The 24488-nt window shown below is 40.9% G+C and overlaps 1 protein-coding gene across 2 annotated transcripts in view; it reads right to left on the bottom strand.

Annotated features, from left to right (window-relative positions):
• Window positions 1-24488, bottom strand: part of man1a2 (mannosidase, alpha, class 1A, member 2) — a 59882-nt gene that overhangs the window by 18417 nt on the left and 16977 nt on the right. For both annotated transcript variants that reach the window (XM_060876157.1, XM_060876158.1), the window contains 3 exons: window positions 21191-21446; window positions 11426-11522; window positions 662-780 (listed from right to left, as the gene is read on the bottom strand). In XM_060876157.1, the coding sequence (XP_060732140.1) occupies window positions 662-780; window positions 11426-11522; window positions 21191-21446 (472 nt within the window). The remainder of the gene's footprint in view (window positions 1-661; window positions 781-11425; window positions 11523-21190; window positions 21447-24488) is intronic.

Here is a 24488-nt window from a genome sequence, read left to right as displayed (position 1 = left end):
CCATTGGGTATACCTGCCAGACGTGAGGGAATAGATGGAGTCTGTGGAGCTTTTTCCAGCGTGACTAAATTCCCTAACTCTCTCACATTTATCAGTTCCTGCTATTATTTGCGCTCATAAAGAGATTCTTCTTCAGAGCACTAGATACTAATTTTCCTGCCCACACTGTTCACACACAAAGAATTCCACTATGTGAGAATCTGGGAAGTGGTAGACCGGTTGTTATGGTGTTGGACTACTGACTGAAATGTTGAGGGTTTGAATCCCAGGACCACCAATTTGTCGCTGCTGGGCCCTTGAGCAAGGTTTAACCCTTATCCCTAAATTGCTTGTATGAGTGGTATGAGATCAGTCGCTCTGGAGAAGGGCGTCTGCCAAATGCCATAAATGTAAATTTGGCACCAGCCCATCGCGTGCCAACAGACACAAGGTGAACGCAAATTAGAGGTTCATCCTCAAAATATGCAGCTTATCCCAAGCCAGCAAGGGAATATTTCTCATTTCTATGCTTTACCCTTGATACTTCTTTAATATCTCTTCTGAAGACAAATTTACACTGAATGCCTAAAAGTCTTTATATTCAACCATGAAAAACGAGACACATTCCTACTGGTAATGCAGGCCTTTACATGTTTGTGCACATTTGCATGTGATCACTCACCACACTGAAGTCCAGGCTCTTTTCGATCCACTCCTGACCGTCTTTAAACTCATCATGGAGGCCCATTATATAGAGTGTGTCCAGAGCATCTACTATCGAGGCCCCCAGCTGGGAATTACCTGAAGACACAAAGCACAGACATGTCAGTACATACCACAATTTCTACCCAACACTGATGGTCAAAAGGCTATAGGGTGTAGTTGGGGATCAAGTTCTCAAAACAGATTAATCATATTAATGATAATATTGAGAAGTAGTTGTTTTCCTTTAATAGTTACTCTATAAAAGTGAACATGTAAATATGATCATGATAAGGTTTGCTCAAATGTGTTGCCTGAGGTGGTACAACACTACTACACAACACTACACCAAGCACGACTGAGACATCGGCCACTAACTACAGCTATGTCACCCTTCACTCCTCTATTTCACACTAAACTAGACTGGGATTAAATAGTGTACGGCTGTCAGCAGAACAGTACTGAGCTCTTTCTCCTCCTCAGTTTGACCACAGTTTTTGACCAAAGTACTATTCTAACCAGACTTTATACTTTCTCTTAGCTTCATTGCTGTAAATGATGTGATTAGGTATAAATACACAAACACATTTACACTACGTTCGATGGCTAGATTTCTTTACTGTTATTCATCTAACTTGCACTGGTGCATCATCTACAGTTTTTATTAGTATTAATAATGCTACAATAGACCCATAGCAAGCAGACTCTATTTACAGAATCGCTTACATGCAGTAAAGACAGAGTCCATGTTACTTCTACATTTTGTATTAATATTGTATTCCATCACCAATGCAATTTGGCCATTCAGTGTATTCCTGTAGCTTTACAAGCAAGTTTTGATTTGGTAGGTTTCCTGTCAGAGACACTAACAAGCTGTCAATCCTGAGTCACACAGGCCCTGAACAGAAATAAATATAGAAACAAACAAAAACTAAAATAATGAACACTAGAGTGAAAGTCTAGACATCGAACAAGCTTGCTAAAAACTTGGATTAACTTTACTTTGCCATCTGTTAGTGGTCAGTGCTAAAGATGGTGAATGAAACAGTCTCTACACTACAAAGCTCTCTGCAGCTCCTAATTAAAAATATATTAAAAACATTTTACAATGCATGCTTGTCATATATTCAACTCATTTTCTAGCGCTTATCCGAACTACCTCGGGTCACAGGGAGCCTCAGGCGTCATTGGGCATCAAGGCAGGATACACCCTGGACGGCGTGCCAACCCATCGCAGGGCACAGCTTGTCATATATTCCCATTTTAAATTACTTAATGTCGTATTTCAGATACGTAGCAACATTAACAATTTTTTCGTAAAGCAAATATGTCCTTTTATAGATAGTACACATCAAAAGCACATTTTCTATGAACATTTAACTCATTTTTAGTGTGTTATTCCGGCATATTCGTTCTGGGAAACATAAGAGTTCATAATTAAAATAGGCTTTTACGGTAATGCTAAATTGCTTGAGATATGCAGGGACAGGCATTATTTCTCTAGACAGTGCTACAATTCCAAGCTGAAGACCTAAAACCCCAGCAGATGACTAGCAGCGTCATGCTGCTGTAACCCTAAATTTTTCAGCAACGTTAGCTGTCGAAAGAGGCAGCTCTCTCTCTCTAACTCTCTCTCTCTCATTATGTGGGAACTGCAGTGTTATTATCATTATTGACAGAGACTCTAAATCACTCTAAAAATACCCAGCAGCCTCTCAAATCTGCAAACCCTTCTGTTATGCCCAACAGCACCCAGCACATGCTGTTACACACCTCTGACATTCAGGCAGGTCATAACTGAATATAATCTCTTCTCATTTTACTTTATGTTACGTTTTAGTCTCTCTAGCTCAAGTGTGTGTTATCTTAATGCATTCTCCTAATTTTAATAAACAAAACCTGTTTGTTTCAAATTCAAATTCAGCATGGGTATTTAGGGAGTATCAACAGTCCCTGTATCTGTAGCACTTATGCAGTGTCTGTGGGTGTGTGTGTGTGTGTGTGTGTGCCTGTAAGCAGTATGGTGTTTACAGCTTTTCTCTAAAAGAGCCTAAACTAATTCTATTTTATGAGGTTAGCATTAATTAGCTACCTCTATATGCTTGTTATGTCAATGGAAGCTTGTAGCATAGATGGAAAAAATGATTTGACAAACAAATGTGAAAAGCAGGAGTGTGACTTATGTGCAAACCAAAACACCTGATCTCCCTCACTGCCATACTGAGAGAGAGAGAGAGAGAGGGAGAGAGACAGAGAGAGAGAGAGAGAGAGAGAGAGAGTGTCTAAGAGGCTGCTTAAGAATATTAATAACAGTCATTGCCATTGTATCTGCATGCACCAGATTCTGACGCACCATGCTCCACATCACAGACGTTATCGTCACTCGAGGCCATAGAAGAAGCATTAAGGTAAAGAGTATCTCATGCATGCCTGAAAATCTATTACTCTAGATTACACAACATGATGCTGTTCTTCACTGATCGAGTGTTGGTACCACAAGGTGGAAAAAAGGAGGGAAAAAATGCAAACATTAAGTCTGTAGTTGCACTCACAGTTGCACTGCCATTCCTGGTAGCGCCCCGATCGCACAGCTGAATCAACTTTATGAGACGGTCCTGGCACTTACTGGACTTTCTTGGGCACCCTGAAGCCTTCTTCACAACAATTGAACCTCTATCATTAAAGTTATTAATGATCTGAATAATGGTTAATTTGGGTGCAATCTTACTAGCAGTAATATCCTTACCTGTGAATCCCTTTAAGTGCAAAGCATGATGATGAATGAAGTGTTTCCTTGCAGGTAAACATGGTTAACAGAGAAAGAACAATGATTTCCAGCACCACCCTTCTTTTAAAGCTTCTGGTCTGTTATTCTAACATAACCAGCATGACAGAGTGATCTCCAGCTTTGTCCTCGTCAACATTCTTACATCCAAGAGAATCACTGACATGATGTCAGCTGGTCTTTATAGGATCAAGTTCATTTTCATGACATTCACTGAAGCAGCAGACTTTGTAAAAAAAAATCATATTTGTGTCACTCAAAACTTGGCGATGGCTTTAGACTTCCTTATCCAGTGATCCACTTTCAGAAGTGTTCTGAAGTCTCTAGCAGTAAATATATCCCAATACTGGTTCACTAGGTCACAGACTAAAAGACCCATCAGTAAACAAGCAGGTATTTATTCAATGTAGTGAAAAAAGGTTACTCTGACATCTTGGCATTAAAGTTTAAAATGACAAAAGACAGGAAAAAAGTTCAAAACCACTGATAAATAAAAGGTCAGCACAAGCATTCAAACTACATGTAGAGCTACATCCAGGCATGCTAACTGCATAGTGGGTTTCCTTAGCATGTAGCTTAAGACATCCAATTTATTCTCACAAATTCCTCTGCGATCTTTGGTTCACACAAATCAGCTCTAGGGCAGAAGGCAAAACACTCGAGCGATGTACGAGAAAATGAAAGGCTCTTCGAACAGTACTTCATAGAAATAGCTAGTGGCTGAGTGGCACGCACTTTGTCTAAGGAGGCAGGATGATGAGGCTCCAAAAAGAACATGATTACGTCAATCCAGCTTGTGAAAATGAAGCTCTTTAAAATGCATGCATTTTGGGTTATTACATCTTGGAAATCGTAAGGACTGGAGCCGTTCTGCAGATAGGTATGTGCACTTTTCTCAAAGCCAGTTAACTTTTCGGACAGCCTTGAAATGAAAACCCAACATTAATTTCAAGCTTCAGTGCCATGGACACTCAACTACATTTTCTCTCACAATTTTTTTTTTTAAAGTAATCACTCTGATATATGCATAGGTATGTACAGTATTTACACATCTGCACAACAGGTTATTAATACTAACCACAGGTAACTGAACATCATGGTCATGATCTGTCAATCATGCATTCTAATGTGCAGTGAACTCTTTAAGGTCATTTACAGAGTCAGATTGAAAATGTTTTTAGCTGCATTTCACTCCATGTATTTTAAGACCTTTTCATTCAGCCTAAGCCATTACTTATCTATTCAAGAGAAAATTGCAAACCTACTCAAGTGTAAACCCCAAATCTCAAATGTAAGAATGTGTATATGTGAGTGTGTGTGTGTGCACTTTATGGGAGGGAGAGTTGAAGGAATGGACAGAATAGAATAATTTAAGATGTAAACCTCTTAAATACACTGTATTATGTATCAACATTGTTGTGTGAATATATTAGTCATTACTCCATTTTACACTCTAGATACCATTCATTCAAAATAAAACAACACATGAACAAAGAAAAAAAGAATTCAGAGACAACTCACTTGGCTTTGTTTCAGCCAACACACTTCTTAAACCGGCAAGAAGATTTTAAAAAAGGTTATATGAGCTAACTGCAGTTTATGGAGCCCAAATGTGACCTCAGCCATATTGGGCCAATTCCCCTCCATTGTCATTTGCCTTTCTTCTTCATTCCCTGCATGCTGTCATCCAAACTTGCTTCCAAACAAGTGCAAGTGTCTTGAGAACACAGTTTTTACTGAGCTATGGCACTCTGATGTATTTGCTTGGCATTTTGATAAAGTACTGAGGTGCAGCACTTTCATTAATTATGGTACAAGGGACACCGAGGAACAGAACACTGAGGGACGTGAGAGAATAGTGAGGGCTAAAGGAAGGTACACTGAGGAACAAAATTAATAACTCTGATAGGACTGGGGAATGGGGTGCTGCAGGCAAGACTAAGGGTCTGGACAGAACAGGACAATAAGGGATGTTGGGGGCAGGATTAAGGGACAGGATGAGACAAAAAAAAAAGCATGGTGGAGGCCAGACAGGACAGTGAGGGATAGGAGAATACAGAACAATGAGGAACGGAACAGGGAAATGACAAGACAGTCAGGGACAAGACAGAACAGAGAGAAACAGAACAAGACTGTGAGGGACAGGACAGGGCAGGGAGGGATAGGGCAGGGCAGTTAAGGAAAGGACAAGACACGACAGTAAGGGACAAGACAAGACAGTGAGGGACAGGACAGAGCAGAGAGGGACAGGGCATGGCAGTTGAGGACAGGACAAGACACGACAGTGAGGGACAAGACACGACAGTGAGGGACAGGACAAAACAGTAAGAGACAAGACAAGACAGCAAGGGAAAGGAAAGAACAGTAAGGGACAGGACAAGACAGTGAGGGACAGAACTGGACACAAAGGTGAAAGAAGTTTTGGGGCAGGACTGAGGGGCAGGACAGGACACAGAAATGAGTAAGGACCATTAACCACCAAACCCACACACATGGTTTGGGATCAACACTTTCTCTCATCTCCTCACTATGCTTCTCTCTCCATCATCCATCTTTCTCCTCTCTCTTTCTTTGTGCAGAGCTGAATCCCTGGCATCAGAACCTCAGAGGCTTTGAGTGCATTTGTAATGGCCTGAGGAGTCAAAAATACATGCGATTTCCTGCCCAAATTTGACACCGACCCCCTGTTTAAAATTTGATGTGAATGGAACAGGAAAAGAGGGTCAAAAAAAAGAGAAGATGAAGCTCGGTCGACGGAGCATTCCCTTTCTGCTGCTCTCAGATCTGATTATATGCCAAAACCAAATTTAAAAATAGAGCAACAGATAAATAATCCACTACATTTCAGGGCTCACACACACACTCATTCTTGCACAAGCGCACACTCGCTCGCGCACACACTCCTCAGGAGAGATAAAATAGGCTGGCAAATTGGGTTGTGTGGGCTCATTTTGAAGAGCAGGATATTATCTAGAGACCACAACTGCACTTACTGAGAATGCAATATGGCAGCTCTGCACCTCCTGACCAATGAGGTTCTCCATTTTATAACCTGCTAAGTTTTTGCTTTGCTAATGGTACAAAAGCAAACATTTGATAATGTTTCCAAAAGAATCACATGCTGTTTTATTCATAAACACCATGAAACACTACAGTTCACGCCATCTTCCCTGGAGACATGAGATGTTCCACTGGGCATAACCACTCTCACAGCACAACACGGCCAACTGCTGCAGCCCCATTACTGTCTGTGCTTCAGGCTAGACATATTTTTGAGACAAAATGGTCTCAAATATCCGGCCTCTTTTTAAAAGTCTATTTAAAAAAAATCGCAGACTATCTGTCTATCTAAGCTGTCGAAATATTACTATTTGTTTATATATATATATATATATATATATATATATACTATTTGTTTATAATAAAAATTTGAAGACAAACACTATGAAAACAGACTTTCACATTAGAGGCTTTCACAAGCTACTTCAATTCTGATCAGTTACACTGTCTGCCATATTATCCTAAAGAGAACTGAGTGAGGAATGAGTGCTTTTGTTATTGGATCCCCAATTAAATGACTTTGTTCATACTAGGCTGTCTTAAAGTCAGCCTTATAGCATAATGTGCGCTGACATTCAAATGATCTGATCTCCATTCCCTTCCTACGTATAGAGGTGACACCTCATAATGAGTACAGGACAGAATGATGTGCTAAGCAATAATGAGGGATTCATGTATTCATTCTTCATAAATCTCTATCACTTTGTAGGAACTGCACTCATCACATGCTTATGTTTCTTTACCTTTTCTTTATCTCGCTGTATTTATTTCCATGCTTTTAGTTTGAGCGGTATAATAAATATTATTACCTATTATTGCAGACACATGAATAATTTCTCTTCTTTATTACAATCACCCTGTTTTACTTTCAAAGCCAGTGTGTTTGATGTTAATCAACAGAATTAATAATCATGCCTAAAAAAAATGAGCACCCTTAGTCTATGGCCCTTCAAAATACTCTTAACAGTCTATTCTGTTTAACTGAAATTATTTCACAGTAAAACTGAAAGCCAATTTTCCCTCCATGAGGCTTTTGCCTTAATTACAGTAATAGCATAATTAGTCTAGTAAAAAAAAATCCACTACAGCAAAAAAATAAAAACCCACAAAACTTTACATGTTACTGGTCTGGAATGCAGCCAAATTCCAACGTGCATAACAATTTCAAGATATCTAACTTGTCAAATCCCACCATTTCTGGGATCTACCAGTTCTGTTTCTCTGTGCTGCAACATGAAGCTCAGGACAAAAAAGTCGGTTTCACATCTAAGCCGTCGTTTCAGAATTAACACACACAGACAGACAGACAGACACATACAGATACACACAGAGACAGAGACACACAGAGACAGAGACACACAGAGACAGAGACACACAGACAGACAGACAGACAGACAGACACATACAGAGACACACAGAGACAGACACACACAGAGACAGAGACACACAGAGACAGAGACACACAGAGACAGAGACACACAGAGACAGAGACACACAGAGACAGAGACACACAGACAGACAGACAGACACACACAGACAGACACACACAGACAGACAGACACGCACAGACAGACACGCACAGACAGACACGCACAGACAGACACGCACAGACAGACACGCACAGACAGACACGCACAGACAGACACGCACAGACAGACACGCACAGACAGACACACACAGACAGACACACACAGACAGACAGACACACACAGACAGACAGACACACACAGACAGACATATACACACAGACAGACATATACACACAGACAGACATATACACACAGACAGACATATACACACAGACAGACAGATACACACAGACAGACAGATACACACACACAAACAGAGAGACAGACACAGACAGACACACAGACAGACATTTCTGTGGTGTGAAGCACTGCCTATACACCCGTGTTGTCTACAGTCAGACAGAATGAACAAGAGAAATCACACGGCTCATTAGGAAAATATTAACCACCTAGGGAACGCAATTTCACAAGTAGCAAAGAAAAGCATGAGTAATTGGAGATTTCGTGAAGACTCCTAAGGGGATGAATAGGAATTATGCAAATGAGTTCCAGGATATTAAAGCTGAATGAAGCAAATGAAATTGTGGAAGGGGTTACAGGAAGAGACGTTGTCTGAGCCTTTCCTCATTCTCCAGTTACCTCGTCCACTTCACTGTCCTGACCTTTTCTTTTTACTTTCTGATCCCTTATTGTCATTCCGCTTGCTCTTCTCTCGGTCTCTCTTTGCAATATATTTTCATAGTCACATAGGCCTTTGCTCACTGCCGGTGATATGCAGCTCTTCGCAACACCATCAATCAACTATCTTTCACTCAGAGAAGCTCCTTATGCCTATCAGGCTTTCCATTCCAATTTTATTCCATGCACAAAGTTCATAAATAACCACACAGCCCTTCCACTTCAGTACAACTTAAAAGTAACGCAGAAGCTTGCTCCATGCAGGATGCTTTACTATGCAGGGCAAGAAAAACATTAATGTGCTTACACTCTCATCTGTAAGCAGATTCTCCACTTTTTTTCGAAAAGCATTGAGCAGAGTTAATACAGGCAGCTGTGGGTCCTAGTATTAATAAAAACGAAAAGGAAGAGAAATATCACAATACATCTCGAAACTTTAATGAGATATAATAATTCATCAGATGCACATTACAACAGAAGCTGACACACAGCCCACAACTTGCATTAATCAAACAAACATGGCGTTCGGGAAAGAGAGAGCTAGAGGGGGGTGCAGGAAGTCAGACAATATATACTACTGTGTTTTGAAATATAGCTGTGCATTTGTGGAGTGAGCAAATCGAAGAAATGTGACTGCAGGCTCCCATGAGAGCACGTCACCAGTAAACAAACCACTAACAGTCACTCAACACTGCACGTACAGCACAGCAGTACTCCACCAACCTGGAGCGGCTACAGGTCACATGGATTTCTTTCTGCCAGGCACAGTTCAACCCCCTGGGAGTCATTTACGGGGTAGAAATTCATATAAACACAAGGATGATTCCTCACCTCAGCTGTGCCCTTGAACTGTCTGTAGCACTCACACTGAGTTATACACATCACTTTTTTCTTTTTTATGAAAGCGCTAAAAACTGCTTTCACTGATGCTTTAAAAAGCAACCCACTCGTTTTTTTTAGTTACTCCTCTCTAAGCTGAGGCCTCATCCCGACAAGCGTATCAGACCCATGCTGTGAAATCTCTTTGCTTCAATAACACTACGAATTTGCGATTTTTTTCATAAGCATGCAATACATGTGAATAAACACAGACATAGAGATATATATTTTGGGTATTTCTTGGATTATATCAGGACAATTATAGGTTTTACTGCCATTTCCTAGAAGGATATACATCTATTTATACATTTTGACCGAGATGTTACTGGCTACCTTTCACACACATTTGTTGTACTATTCTGGTAAGGATTGCCTTCTATTTCCATAATATTTTCTGTAGCTAATCAATTCTATGTCTACACCTATATCTAACCCCCTCTTAACCCCAGTAATAAACAGGCAATGTTTGATGTACTTTTAGTTTATAGTTTATAAATTTGATTAAAGGTGGGGTCTCCGTTGTTTGAAAGCCAATGTTGACATTTGAAATCATCAAAACAAATACGCCCCTAACACAAATGGGTCCCACCCCTGTTTTGATAGCTCTGCCCACACATACACCAGACAAGTATAACCCAAGTATAAACCAGGCAAGTATTATGGCGGAACCTGTTGGGGCAGCTGACCGAGGGTATATTTTTATCAATAAATGAACTCAATGAGTAATACTATGGTAATACAAATGCATTTTTGTAGTACTGCATGTTGTACTGTGAAAGGTTTAGCTCCGTTTCACGTAGAAGGAGACTGTCAACACCTAGAACCCGAGGCAGAGCTAATGTTAGAGACAGAGGTCGTAACGTTGCTGCCGATAACATGGAAACAGAAGACTTGGAGTGTGTACGCATGTTTCAGGAACAAAGACTTGCAGTAACGCAAGTAAGTGTATTGATTGATTTAATATTCTGCACTTTAATTGATAGAAAGCCGTATTCTGTTAGTCTTACTTCTTGCCTTATCATAAGCCTTTCTTCGCTTTCTTTCTTTGTTTTTATCCTCCATGTCAATGTTAAAACCGCTTTCTGCTAATGTCACACATGCGCACTGAACACTCTCTCCGCCCATACTGACTAGACACGCCCCTTTCTTGGCTACACGTTAGTTTTGTTTTTGTTTTGTTTAGCGGCCCAACGCAGTATTCTGAATCGTTTCTCCTACAACGGATACCCCACCTTTAATATCTCACTAAAGCTTTTATTTCTATCCTTGATATAAACACACACACACACCTCTTCCACATGGAGGAATTCCAGAGAGAACGAGATTAACAAAGAGGCTCATTAATTATGAAAGTGAGCTGTGAGGACTACAACACATTCATTTCAGACTTATTCTCACCCTCCTCTTCTCCACTCTCTGCATCAATTTTCATTTTCACACTATCTTCCTTAGACCTGCTCAGAGCAAACAAGCAGCCATGTTTAAAACATGTTTAAAAAAAACCAAACACTTTCCATAATTTCCAAAATACACACATAATAGCTTTAACCTGCTCATCATTATCTGTGAAAACAGCTGGAGAGCTGAACAACACATGGGGGGAAAAAAAGCATAAGGGAAACTCGGACTGTGCATGTTTGTTATGTCCTTATCATTTTTAGACACAGAAATGGTTGTCTGGAAAAGTGTGCTAATAGGTTTGCACAGGCATCACTTTCCACTTTGAACAGAGCTATTTACATGCAAATGAGGGAAGAAATCTTCTTGTGCAGCATGTTTTAAGGTAATGGGGAAACGGGTGTAGCTCACTTACCAAATATATTTGTGGAATGTCCTTTCTTGGCAATGGGTTTGAGTTCGTTGTGTCCCCAGCCGTACTGCCTGTAGCTGTCCCACGCGTGCTTCATCATCTAGTGAACCACAGATACCAGAGGGCGTTAGTAAGCCTCATGAATATAAAGCAGTGTCTCAACTCAGTTTGACATACAAATACAATAGATGTCCTAACCAGGGTCAAAAACAATCAAAACGAGATGACGTAGGACCTTGAGCCTCCGTGGCATTCTTGTGGCGTATCCTTTCACGCTCTCAGATAAAGGTGGCCCCGTATGAGCTTCTCTCATTTCATGCAACAGTTAACATTTAAAGCAGCTGATTGAATGTGGGGCTTTTCTGTAATGTGCACTGATGCGTTTTAGGTAGCAGGTCATAGGGGAAATACACAGTGCTTTGATGACAGAGTTGGAGAATCTGCAATCAGAGATGTTCTTTACCCTGCGGCCCCTGCTGTGGCTTTAACACTGTTTGGTACACTATCTCTCACTTCGCAGAACATTAGCCACAGGGAATCTAGCAATTTTTGCTACTCTTTGTGTGTAGGTGTGTTTCTGGTAGGCAGGGATGAAGTGGAGCTGTGTTTTGCATCAGCGCTGGTATGAGTTGTCATGTCTTCCTTCTCCATGCGTTCTATTAAAATAACACATTCGAGTCTGCTTCTACTCGACATCCTCGTCACCGACATCAAAAACTGATGCAACACAGTATCTTTACACACAACAAACACCCAAGCCATGAATACACCATAACAAAAGCATTTTCTAAGCTCTGTTTTTTTGTATGTTTGATAAGGCTGGTCTCAAACATACATGAACGTTACAGAAGCCTCAAGATTACATCTGCCTGCGAGCGTTTATTTGTTACAGTCCTCCATCCTAAGGACACAAGATCAAATTTTCCTTTACTATTCAAAGTCGGGAACTTCCTGCAGTACAATGACGCAATGTATGCAAGCAAAATGTAAGTGAATTATCAAGCTGTGACATGATATCTGTTTTCCTGCAGCTTTGCTGGCCATGGCAGACAAACCAAAAGAAGTCATCAATAACTGTGATCAAGCATTGGAGTCCTGAAATGAGGTAATTAGATCAGTTGCTATGTTAAACAACACTGCTGAGTTTTGAACATTAACGTGACGTTCCTTTCGCTCGGAGGCGTTTCGCTTTAAGAATAAATTGTGGAAATTTGAGATGAGGAAAAATCTTACACACTACCAAGAGATTTAAGCCACAAGGTCCATATCAAATTTCAGCCCAATATCTAGACTGTTCCTATAGAGTTCCACAAGAATTATGGTATAACTGACACTTAATGGGCTTCTGGAAAAAGAAAAGCAACGTCAGCAAGACCTTTAATATTTGGAAATTCAAATATCATTTCTTCCTGCCTAAGCTAAACTGGTGCCCTCTGCATCTCACACCGGCCTCAACACTCACAACTTGGTTTTCACCAGAGATCTACAGTGAGCTTGTGCTTACACAGACCGCAGCAAAACTTGTAAAACTTTCCAGCAAAGTCAGCACTTCTGTCCACTCCCTGGGACAGGAAAACAGGAAGACAGACGCACAATGAATATCATATACTCTTAGCCTATATATACACAATAGCATACACATACGATTTTAGCCATCTTACACTTTCCCATTTTTCCTGCTTTCAACACGTCGAATTTGAGAACTAACTTTTCACTTGCTGCATAATACATCCCACCTCATTGTAGCGAGATAATCCGTGTTATTCAATTCACCTGTCAGTGGCTTTTACATTGTGGCTGATTTAGAGGCATGTTCTACAGAACAATAATGTATATAAATGCTATATTGAGTGCTCTGAGCAAGAGAAGCCAATTAACATTAAAATAGTCTGAGTAACCAAAAAGACACAGGACATCTGTTATTATTCAATCCTACTAAAGCCATAATGTAGCCTGGCAAGTAAATGTATTGAGTGCCTTTTAATCTTTTATTAAAGAATATTAGCAACACCAAAAAACATACACTGTTGGACAAGGAATACGCGGAAGAAGTGGATCTAAACACAACAAATGAAGTTCGGATGAAGGACAAGGACACAACAAGTGAAATTGTGCCTTGTGGGCATGTTTAAGTCTTAAAGGATAGGACACGCATCCTGAAGCCAAAGATCTGAGTTACTCCTGCAAAATCTCTGCACAGCTTGCTGCAGAAGCTCCCACAAATCTGCCCATAAACACATCCATCACAGTGTTTTATCCAGTCCTTCAGCTATGGACTGTGTGAACAGACTGACTCAGCTTTATGAAGGTCAGCCTTAGAGGAAGCCTATTAAATTCCTCACTCACAGCTGGGGCACTAATGTCTGTTCTGTACCATACCAGTTAAAGTCTCAGAGCTTCACAATGAACATACTGAGACATCTTTACTCGTTATCATGTTGATGCCAGAAAGAAGCTCACGGTTCTTAGGTGCATTAAATGAAGATATTGTTTGGGGCCCTGATGGTTTTTCTATGCTGTACTGAAAGACAAGCATGACAGGGAGATCCTTTTAGAGCAAATCGCTCTGTCTGGAGCGCTTCCTAAACACTCAACCTCTGTGCCAGCTGAAGAGAGCAGAAGAAAGCAGGAGTGAAGAAGGAGCATAAAAGGAAATAAAACATGAACAACAAATGCAGGGAGTAAAACATTGTAGGATCAGTGCATGTTATCAGAATCAGAAACTAGTCACCTTCTAAACTGTCCTTTTCAGCTTGTAAAGAGGGTGTGTGTGTGTGTGTGTGTGTGTGTGTGTGTGTGTGTGTGTGTGTGTGTGTGTGAGTGAGTGAGTGAGTGAGTGAGTGAGTGAGTGAGTGAGTGAGTGAGTGAGTGAGAGAGAAATGGGGAAGGGCTGTATAGAGTTACATTATCAAACATTATCTTTAAACTGCCAATTTTGCAGGATGTGGTAAATGAAAGATAAAGGAACAAACAATGGAAAGCAAAATAATGAAGAAAAAGGTGATGTTGCACGAAAGACAAAAGAAGGTGTGATTAACATAGTGGCATTAGACAAAGAAAATTCTGATGCTTGGAAAGAGAGCAGCATTGGCAAGCGGTGCCAACTAGCTCCTTCAGAAAGGACAGGACAAAGGCGTGTAGGAGGAAGTGAAGATTGTTTTACGGAGCAGTCAGTGCTCTGTAATGTGTTATCATGGTGCAGCACACACTTCATAAACAGGGTCTGCAGATGAGCACTGATTTTAGCTTTAGTCGTTACAACAAACTCCTATGCACTCACAATTAATGAAGCTTCTCATGCCCCGTGTCAAAATTCATCACTCATGAACTCATCTCGACTGAACTCTGCAGAAACGTCTCTGCAAGTCAGTTGCTGCTTTTCAACACAGCGTGTGGCACCACAGTAATTCGGTACCACCAGTTTCTGCTGGTGTCAGGCTGACACTTGCAAAGGCCTGGACAACATCCAAGTCTAACAGTTAAGAATAATGCATTTTTACATGAGTGTGTTCACTCAGGAGGCATCAAGAAGACAATAACCAGCATGAGTCACAGTGCCACAGCTCCGGCTGTGCCCATGCACTGAAAAACTGAGGCTTAAACAAGTTCAAGACGAGTCCTGAATAGAGGAAGAATCTACTACAACAGACATATTCTTACTTTGCATTGAGTCTACATCACAGATCTGATATAAAATCAGACACTAACTTTTTACAAATCCTATGAAACCCACCTTCTTTCCTCCATCCCATCTCCATTTTCCTTATAGCACTATGACCACGGTGGTTGTGTAGTTGGTATTACAGCCTATTTCAGCTGTCTTTTATGCATATGCTCAGTTATTAATCTGGCACCAGTATCATCCAGGACACAGTATCCGAAAGGCATTCTGCTCCTCCTGCCAACAATCACCAGCACTCTGACACACGACCACCAGCAGCAAGCCAACTCCACGCTGAATGAGTCAAGTGCACACTACATGCAGCTAATCAACATCCCACAAGCCCAGATCAACTCTGCAGACTCTCAGCTTATCCTGCTCCGTTTAGTTTAGTCACCACTGAGAACACAGTGAGCACAAAGCACAGAAACCTGCAGGTCCAGGTTTAATTCCAATTTTTAAGAAGGAAAGAGCCAAACAATTTCTCTAAGCAAACACATCACTGTTAACTTTTATGCTGCATTTTCTGTTTCTTGAGTGAGTCTCTAAGCACTGGCTCCACTGCTCTCTGGCAATGACTCCTGAACCAGACATATCATGTTTAGCCATGGCAGCACAGCACACAGCAAAATGTAAGGAGAAGCTTCTGGATGATTTGGTGCAGGTCTTCATCAGATAAACACACAAACAAGTTTTATGTAATTGTGGAATTCCATAAAAGTAATATTTAACCCAGTAAACATTCTTTAATGTAAAATGGAGTTACACGAGATTGAGCCTGGTTGCTGCTTTTAAATATATAAACAGGGGCTACTGAGTTCTAATGCCAGAAAATTATGTGGAAATGATTGTTCTATGTATGTCAGGAGGCGAGCATAATTAAGTCTTAAATTGTAAGGATTAAAGTTAGTTTTACTAAGTATATGAATATATATTTATATAATACACGAGTTTCGCTATTTGAGTTGAATTCCAAAAATAAATGAAATACATACATGTATACGTACATATATATACACACACACATCTATCTCTACACACAGACACACACACACGCGCGCGCATAGTGCAACAATAAATACAACTAGCAATTCACACAATTTAAAAAAAGAATAATAAAATGGTACATGAACATACATGTAATAAAATATAATAAACATAAAATATAGTATTATACAGATGTATAATGTATGAGAATGACCATGAATTTATATATAATGTATAAGAATTTATACCATGTGTTAAATCAATAAAATCCTCATCGTACAGAGGAACTAGAAATGCAGTGAGCCGTCAAACAGATATGTAACTCTGAAAGCTTAATAGTTAGTGTGACTGCAGAGCTTCACTCTGCTGATTTTACTGCATGATCAGTTAGATCAGACCCTGGAGAGTCCAATTCTTCACACCTCACAGGAGCAGCAAGGTATTCATTTCTGAGTGTAGAAAGCGTCTTCCTTCTCAGCTTACAGAAGGTTCGCGCATGACACAGACAGCAAGGGACACAGCAGACAGAGAGATGGAACAGGGTCAGCGGCAGGGAGGATGATGATGGACAGAAGCACAAACCGCAGTGCACACAGTGGCACACAAGCACAAACACAAAACCCTGGCAGATGTGATGAAAGCTCTACTTCCCTTCTCTCTATTTTGCTTCTCAGCTCAAGCGCTTGCTACAAGCTAATCCTCACATGTGAAATGAAGCCAAATCTCATGCTTAATCTGTTCAAACATGGACTCGAATGAGGTGTGCTGCTGAGGCAATAGCCTGGGGAGAGTGGCATTGTAGGTGCATCTTGTTCCCGGTCACGCTATTCAAGGTGAGCGCGGCGCTAATTAAAGCACAGCTCACAGGCGAAATGCTTTCACCTGAAATATTGTAGTTGAGCATTCTTCATGATGAAATGACACAAGATAAAGACCAATCCATTAAAGAATATTTATGCATTTTTATTTGCCATTTTGTTTAAAAAAAAAATGTTTGTTTTTTTTTAGATGACTAGTATTGGTATATTAGTATTGGAATTCTACTGTTTTATTTGTCCTGTTGAATTTCTAACTGAAATTTAACATGATACCAAGGAGCTCCAAAGTAAAACATCAACCATTATTCTTTTTCTACCTTGCTAGTTTTCATTCATTTGTCAGTTTCCACGCACCAGCTCTCCTACTGCTCAGCAATTACCATTACAGGAATTAAAGTTCTGTAGAGACCGGAGCCTCTCCCAGTACACCACGATCCATCACAGGACACCATGCACTCACTCAAACACACACACCCACACCCAAGGGTAATCCATCCATGGTTGTACAAGGTGGGAGGAAATCATATATATATATATGCAGTGTGCTTTAGTACAGACAGTTGAGCAAAATTGAAAGTTGTAAAGTGAAAGTGAAGGGTAGTAAAAACCTTTCCAGAGAAACAGAATATTTTAAGTCCTCCAACAGCTAGAGCTGAGAACGATGAAACGTGGCTGACAAATAATTGTCTGTTTTAGGGCTTTGACGATTATGGCGATTGTAAAATATTCATTAAATTATTGCCACAAATAACTGTAATCGTTTAATTTGAATCCTTTATAAGTTGTCACTTGCAGTATATGATTAATGCACCTAACACTTTAAATATTAAAGATTTTATAGAATGTGTTTAATTGGGAAATTCTGGTATCAACAGAAGCTATCGCAATAAACTGTAACCATAACAGAAAAAGCCATAAATGTCACAGCTATGGTAATTTCGGCACTGCGACAGTTTCCGGGTTGAGTCCATGTTTGCCACATGGTTCACTCTGAATTAAAGTGACATTGCATTGTTTGTCAAAATACACATGGCTTGACATGCAAACTTCACCATAAAAGTGCAGAAGTTAGTAAGTGGACCTTAAATGAAAAATCTATAAACTACATGAACATACTACATACAATAAACTACATACACAGCTTGTTCTATTATTACATGGTATGTTGTGGGGGAATATGCTGGAAATCATAAACAAAATCATGTGACAGGCGTGATGGGGTGGATGAGTGAACCCAAAGTCTGCATCTCATTCTTCTTAACCTTTAGCACCAGCGATGCTGTTTTTTCTTCTGGCCTTTCTTTAGTCTACTGCTTGCACAATGCAGAAAAAGAGAATGAAAACAGCGTGGATTAAAACAAATGATAATACAAACTACGTTAATAGTTAAAAATAAGCCTCTTGAAGAGATTTTCCTTGTATTTGCATTACATTTAACACTGATTTTAAATCAAAACAAAGTAATGCGAACTCTCCTATAAGCCGTGGCTCAGTGGGAAGTTACAATGGCAGCCGATGTGAAAGCTTCTGCTCTGCTTATGCACCGTATCTGCTGGAGTGTGAACCAAGTGTAGGGGTGCTGAAGGTTACGGGTGGTACAATGCGCAATAATTGCGGTTATCTGAAATAACCAAGGTTAGACTAAATAATCATGACCGACGGTTATTTATTACTCATGCCAGGCCTACCAACAGCTGTGAAGGCAAAGTGCTTCTGAGGCTGCAGGAGGTGAAAACAAGTGGAGAAATGGTGGATGAAGTGGTTCATCTCACAGGAGCTCTGAGACTGTACATTAGGACCCTCCTATATATTGTTGCTGTCATGCGGAATCCTCATATCTCCAAAACCGTTATTTTTCAGGAAATGAAAAAAACGCCGTACCTTATCTGCAGTGCACAGGGTTTAGTCTGCGTTGCAGTGGATTGTCTTGCGCTAAATTCCTGTTCTCAGACGAGCACCAGAACTAGCGGGGGTCAAGATTTTTTTTTCTTTGAGCCCAGTGTTTTACAGACATTTACCTCAGAAGACGTGTTGATTCGTTGCGACTCTTATTAAGGAGAAATCTCCCGCGGAGTGAAGAAGAGGTGGACAGTTGAAGTGTCCAATGGAGTTATGAGATTTGCGCTCAAGCTATTTTCAAGACTTTAGATTGGTTAATAACTTGTAAAAATAACAGACCCACGTGGGGACTGACGAAATTGACCAAATTTTGACATGCGAGGTTTCCGCCCGACAACGACGATATCTTGCTAATCACCAAGTAGGCAGATTTGTGGAAATAGGAAAGTGCTACGAACATACTTACTTTGTTTAGAGAAGCCAATCGACATTTAAAAAAAAAAAAAAAAAGCCCTGTCATCCACAATGTAGTGTGGCTTATTTATTGCTGTCAGCTACCAAGATAGTGTGCTTAACAATGTACTGTCACTAACTGCAGTACTTAATGTACCAAATAATGTGTTTGCTCTGGCTTCTACCTCAGCCAGTAGAAACGGAATTTCATTTGCTGATTTTTTTTTCTTTTGGCACCAGTGTCTGGGTTTCTTAGTTTTGTGCCACGTTGAATACTCATGACTCATAACGTGTCATTTCTACTGGTTATATCAAAAGGCTATCTGGGGGCATCACCTAGGTGGGGTTGATGTGCTCGTTCAAGTGTACAGGTTTTTAAACAGGCCAAATGTAGGAAGGATGCAGGAACATTTTCTGTGCTTATGTCTTTTTTTTTCTTTCTTCTGTGTAAACTGTTTGTGTGCATTTTCCACATTATACTTACTCGGATTTTTTTTTTAGCAGTACGTAGATAAGACTGTTTTTTTAGTACTTCTTTCTTGTCTTTGATGTGAAAGATATCAATATCTTCAGGTTTGAAACGGTCCACAGGTCCAGACAATGATCCAAAGCACACAAGCTTACTTCACAAACATAAGAAATGTGAACTTTTGGAATGGCCAAGTCAAAGTCCAAGTCCTAAAACCTAATAAAATGTGGCAGGACCTGAACCATGCAGTTCGTGCTTAAAGACCTACAAACGTCAAAGAGCTGAAGCAGTTGTGCTTCACTGTAATTAACATCTAACACTAACACTGTAATTAACATCTACTGAAAGTGTTTGGATGCAGTTATTGCTGCTTAAGGGGCTTTATAACCAGCTACTGAAAGGAAGGGTGCAATCACTTTTTCACACCGGGGGGGATCGGGTGTTGAATATCTTTTCTTAATACAGACAACACATTGTTGTGTTTTTTGTTCCCTCTGGGTTTCTTTTATGGATTATTATGTTTTGGTTTCAGATGTAATGTCAGACAGTGTTGTGCACAAATTCAGGAAATTCAGATGAGAGGAACCTTTTCATGGCACACTACATGTGATTTAACCTGATAGTGACAACATGAAAAGTGTACATTAGAGTCTTGTACTGAAATATAACTGTGTTCATACTGGGTCAGTGTAAAGAAATGCAAATTTTGGTATTCAAGCTTTGTACGCAGACACTGTATTACTGTGCATTTTATGCATCTGTAAGTGTTTTCCACTTGCACCTGCTTTTCACTCCTTTGATATCTTGACATTTTGATGCCCATGACACATAAACAATGAGGAGAATTAAGGTCCCCTTGTGAGCAGCAGATGGCCCTGCTGTGAGGCTTCCACTGAAACAGGGCAAGATGGACCATGCCCTACAGGACACTTCTGTTTATTTGTGTGTGTGTGTGTGTGTGTGTGTGTCCGTCCACACGTGAGCCCCAGAGTGGTCAACATCCTATGGTGAATGGCAGATGTCCCTTCTGCGACCTACACAAACCTGAAGTGGAGGATAATTATAAACCGATCAACATTCCCTCCTCCTACACCTGTATGTGTCATATGAGCGGTGTTCTGCTGCTCAGGCAGATGGCTTTTCAATAGCCTCTCACCACATGTCTCTACAACCCCAGTCTCTTTATGACGCTGCAGATATCCAGGCCATAATAAGGACAGGTTTAAAAGCCCGCTGTCCACTTCTTCAGGGTTTACAATCTATCAGAATCACTTCCTGACTACCACATGTAAAATATTGTGTGTGTAAAGCGTACGTGCGAGTAAGAAGTGTCCTTTACCGCAACAGTCTGGCACATGTGATGACATTACCACAACAGAGTTTCAGAGCAGAACATGTAGCTAACTTAGTCTTATTTACGTAACTAATACTTTCCATATTAGAAATGTACAATAAGGGAAGTGCTGCTCCCAGTTCCTGTTAGAACAGGTTTTATAGATTTGCACCTAGAGAACTGCACATATCACTCCACACACTCTCACCTCTCTGATCTTGTCCCGTTTCTCTTTAACATCGGGGTCTCCAGGGTCTCCATCATTGATACCCACCAGTTTGGGCATGGGTACTGGGGGCAGAGGCTTTGGCCCATCCTTTTTCAGTTCCTTCATCACTTTAGTCTTTTCGGTCTGGATCTCTGCCCTCAGCTCATCTTTGGACTTGCGAAGCTTCTCCTTGGCCTCCTGCAGTGCACGTTCGTGATCTGCCCGGATTTTACTGCGGAGGCTCTCCTCCTCTTCCCTAGAAGGGCACAAGCACAGCAGGGCATAGAGATTAATAAAGGATGACATCAGTTACATCATTTTCAGTCACTTTAAATGTTATGTTATCACAAAAAGACATAGTACCCAGATGTTGATATAAAAAGTTTATTTTTAATGCTCTGGCTTTCTGGGGTTACATCTTTCTTATCTTGTTAAGGCATGTCCAAAACACAGATGAAGTATTCCATGTTATTCCCCTTAGCCTGAACTGAACTAAGACCAAGAGATATCAGACAAATCCCATAAATACATACAGACACTGCGTCTCAATTTGAGAAAAGCAGAGGCAGCACTCAAGCTAAATAAATGAGGAGCAACAAACAAATGAATGCAAGAAAGGTGGAGAAGGTTTTTTGCATACAATGACACAAAGAGATATATGTGAAGGTAAACCGGATGACGCAAACCCGGCCATGACGCTCCACACACATCTTGTTTTTATCATAAAGGATTGTCATAAACAAAATTAATGCTACAGACTGCTGCTACCTGCCATTTTAGGAAAAAATGTGGGTCTGAACGCGTCACAGATTAATGACATAAAACCCCAGACAAGTCTTCTCATGTGCGTCATATTCTGATGCATCTTGATTGTCGTGCAGTCAGACATAACAACTAAGATCCTACAGTGTGACTGACATGGTTATCATGTTTGTACAGTCTGACTAGCAACAATCGCAAATGATTATAAACAGCTGTACAGTGTGTGAGCCCAGCTTTAGACAAAACTGCATTCTGGCTTATACAGTAAACTCAAATCTTTGGTGAGCAGGATACACACTTGGGTAACAATCAAAACACAAAAGCAGGAAAAGAAAATTACAATAGACTGACAACTATTCTGACAATAACTGATCTGTATTATCCAGCATAAAATATTCAGTTTTTAATCGCTATAGACTGTAGTGTTAGCCCATTGCGAGTTTCAGCTGAACAAACAAGCAATTTGTAAGATATCAGTAACTCCACAGATTGTAGCAAAACTGTTAAATACTCACTATTAGAACAAATGTACAGTGAAAGTAGAACAAAAGGAGGTTCGGTTGTGTTAAAACTCTGATCACACCTTCCTTTTATACATGTCCTAATCTGAGAACAGGGCTGCTGAGGTTAAGTGGCTTTACCAGAAAACAATTGTGAGTAATTCAGTTAGGTGGCAATAGATGTTTTCAGACTCTAATGTTTCCAGTAAAAGACTTGATCAGACTAAAAGGTCTGTACCGATGACGGTAAACACCAATAACCACCAGCATTACACTGGAGCCTGAGCCTAATGTTGTGCACTCTCCCAGGACATTGTATTACATTCAACTACAAATCTCTCTTAGCTGGGACTACTGAGCTCACTGATTGCCTTCATTTTTGTCTGGTACATTTCTGCCAGGTTTCTTCTTTGTACTGCAGGTACACTCTAGCATCAGAGCATACTTGCCTGAAGTATCAGGGTAAAACACAATTAGGAAAACATCGACAGCTTTCTGAACCAACTGGCCGAACAGACACACAGGGAGACAGATGAACAAATGAAAGTGCACCATTTCAATCACACTACACTCGACAGTCTCAGATTATTTAGCACATAGGTTGTTTTTTAATACTCTGTCTTTTTGGGGTTAAGTCTTCAACATCTTGCTAAGGCATGTCCAAAACACAGAAAAGTATATAATGTTATTCCCCCTAGCCTGAACTAAGACTAACAGACATCAGACCCCAACAGACCCCAACAGACATCAGACCCCAACAGACATCAGACCCCAACAGACATCAGATCCCAACAGACATCAGACCCAACAGACCCCAACAGACATCAGACCCCAACAGACCCCAACAGACATCAGATCCCAACAGACATCAGACCCAACAGACCCCAACAGACATCAGACCCCAACAGACATCAGACCCCAACAGACCCCAACAGACATCAGACCCCAACAGACATCAGACCCCAACAGACCCCAACAGACATCAGACCCCAACAGACATCAGACCCAACAGACCCCAACAGACCCCAACAGACATCAGACCCCAACAGACCCCTACAGACATCAGACCCCATCAGACCCCAACAGACATCAGACCCCAACAGACCCCAACAGACCCCAACAGACATCAGACCCCAACAGACATCAGACCCCAACAGACATCAGACCCAACAGACCCCAACAGACATCAGACCCCAACAGACATCAGACCCAACAGACCCAACAGACATCAGACCCCAACAGACCCAACAGACATCAGACCCCAACAGACCCAACAGACATCAGACCCCAACAGACCCAACAGACATCAGACCCCAACAGACATCAGACCCAACAGACCCCAACAGACATCAGACCCCAACAGACATCAGACCCAACAGACATCAGACCCCAACAGACCCCAACAGACATCAGACCCAACAGACCCCAACAGACATCAGACCCCAACAGACCCAACAGACATCAGACCCCAACAGACCCCAACAGACATCAGACCCCATCAGACCCCAACAGACATCAGACCCCAACAGATCCCAACAGACCCCAACAGACCCCAACAGACATCAGACCCAACAGACCCCAACAGACATCAGACCCCAACAGACATCAGACCCAACAGACATCAGACCCCAACAGACCCAACAGACATCAGACCCCAACAGACCCAACAGACATCAGACCCCAACAGACCCAACAGACATCAGACCCCAACAGACCCAACAGACATCAGACCCAACAGACATCAGACCAAGAGATATCAGACCCATAAATACATATAGACACTGTCTCACTGAAGAAAGCAGGTGCAGCACTCAAGTAAATCAAATGAGGAGCAACAAACAAATGAGGGCAAGAAAGCAGGTAAAGTTTTTTTGCATACAATGACACAGGAAGATATATATGAAGGTATAAAATTATGGCCTTCCAAAAAAAATAAATAAATACGGGGTCTATTTCTGTACTTAACCCATACATAAGGCGCACCATATTATAAGGCGCATGCTAAAACATACGGTCTACAAAAAAAGGTAACGGAA

Source organism: Tachysurus vachellii, chromosome 8 (assembly GCF_030014155.1).
Source record: "Tachysurus vachellii isolate PV-2020 chromosome 8, HZAU_Pvac_v1, whole genome shotgun sequence".
Taxonomy (NCBI): Eukaryota; Metazoa; Chordata; class Actinopteri; order Siluriformes; family Bagridae; genus Tachysurus; species Tachysurus vachellii.
Note: the sequence above shows the minus strand (reverse complement) of the source record. Positions and strands in the feature narration are given on the sequence as shown.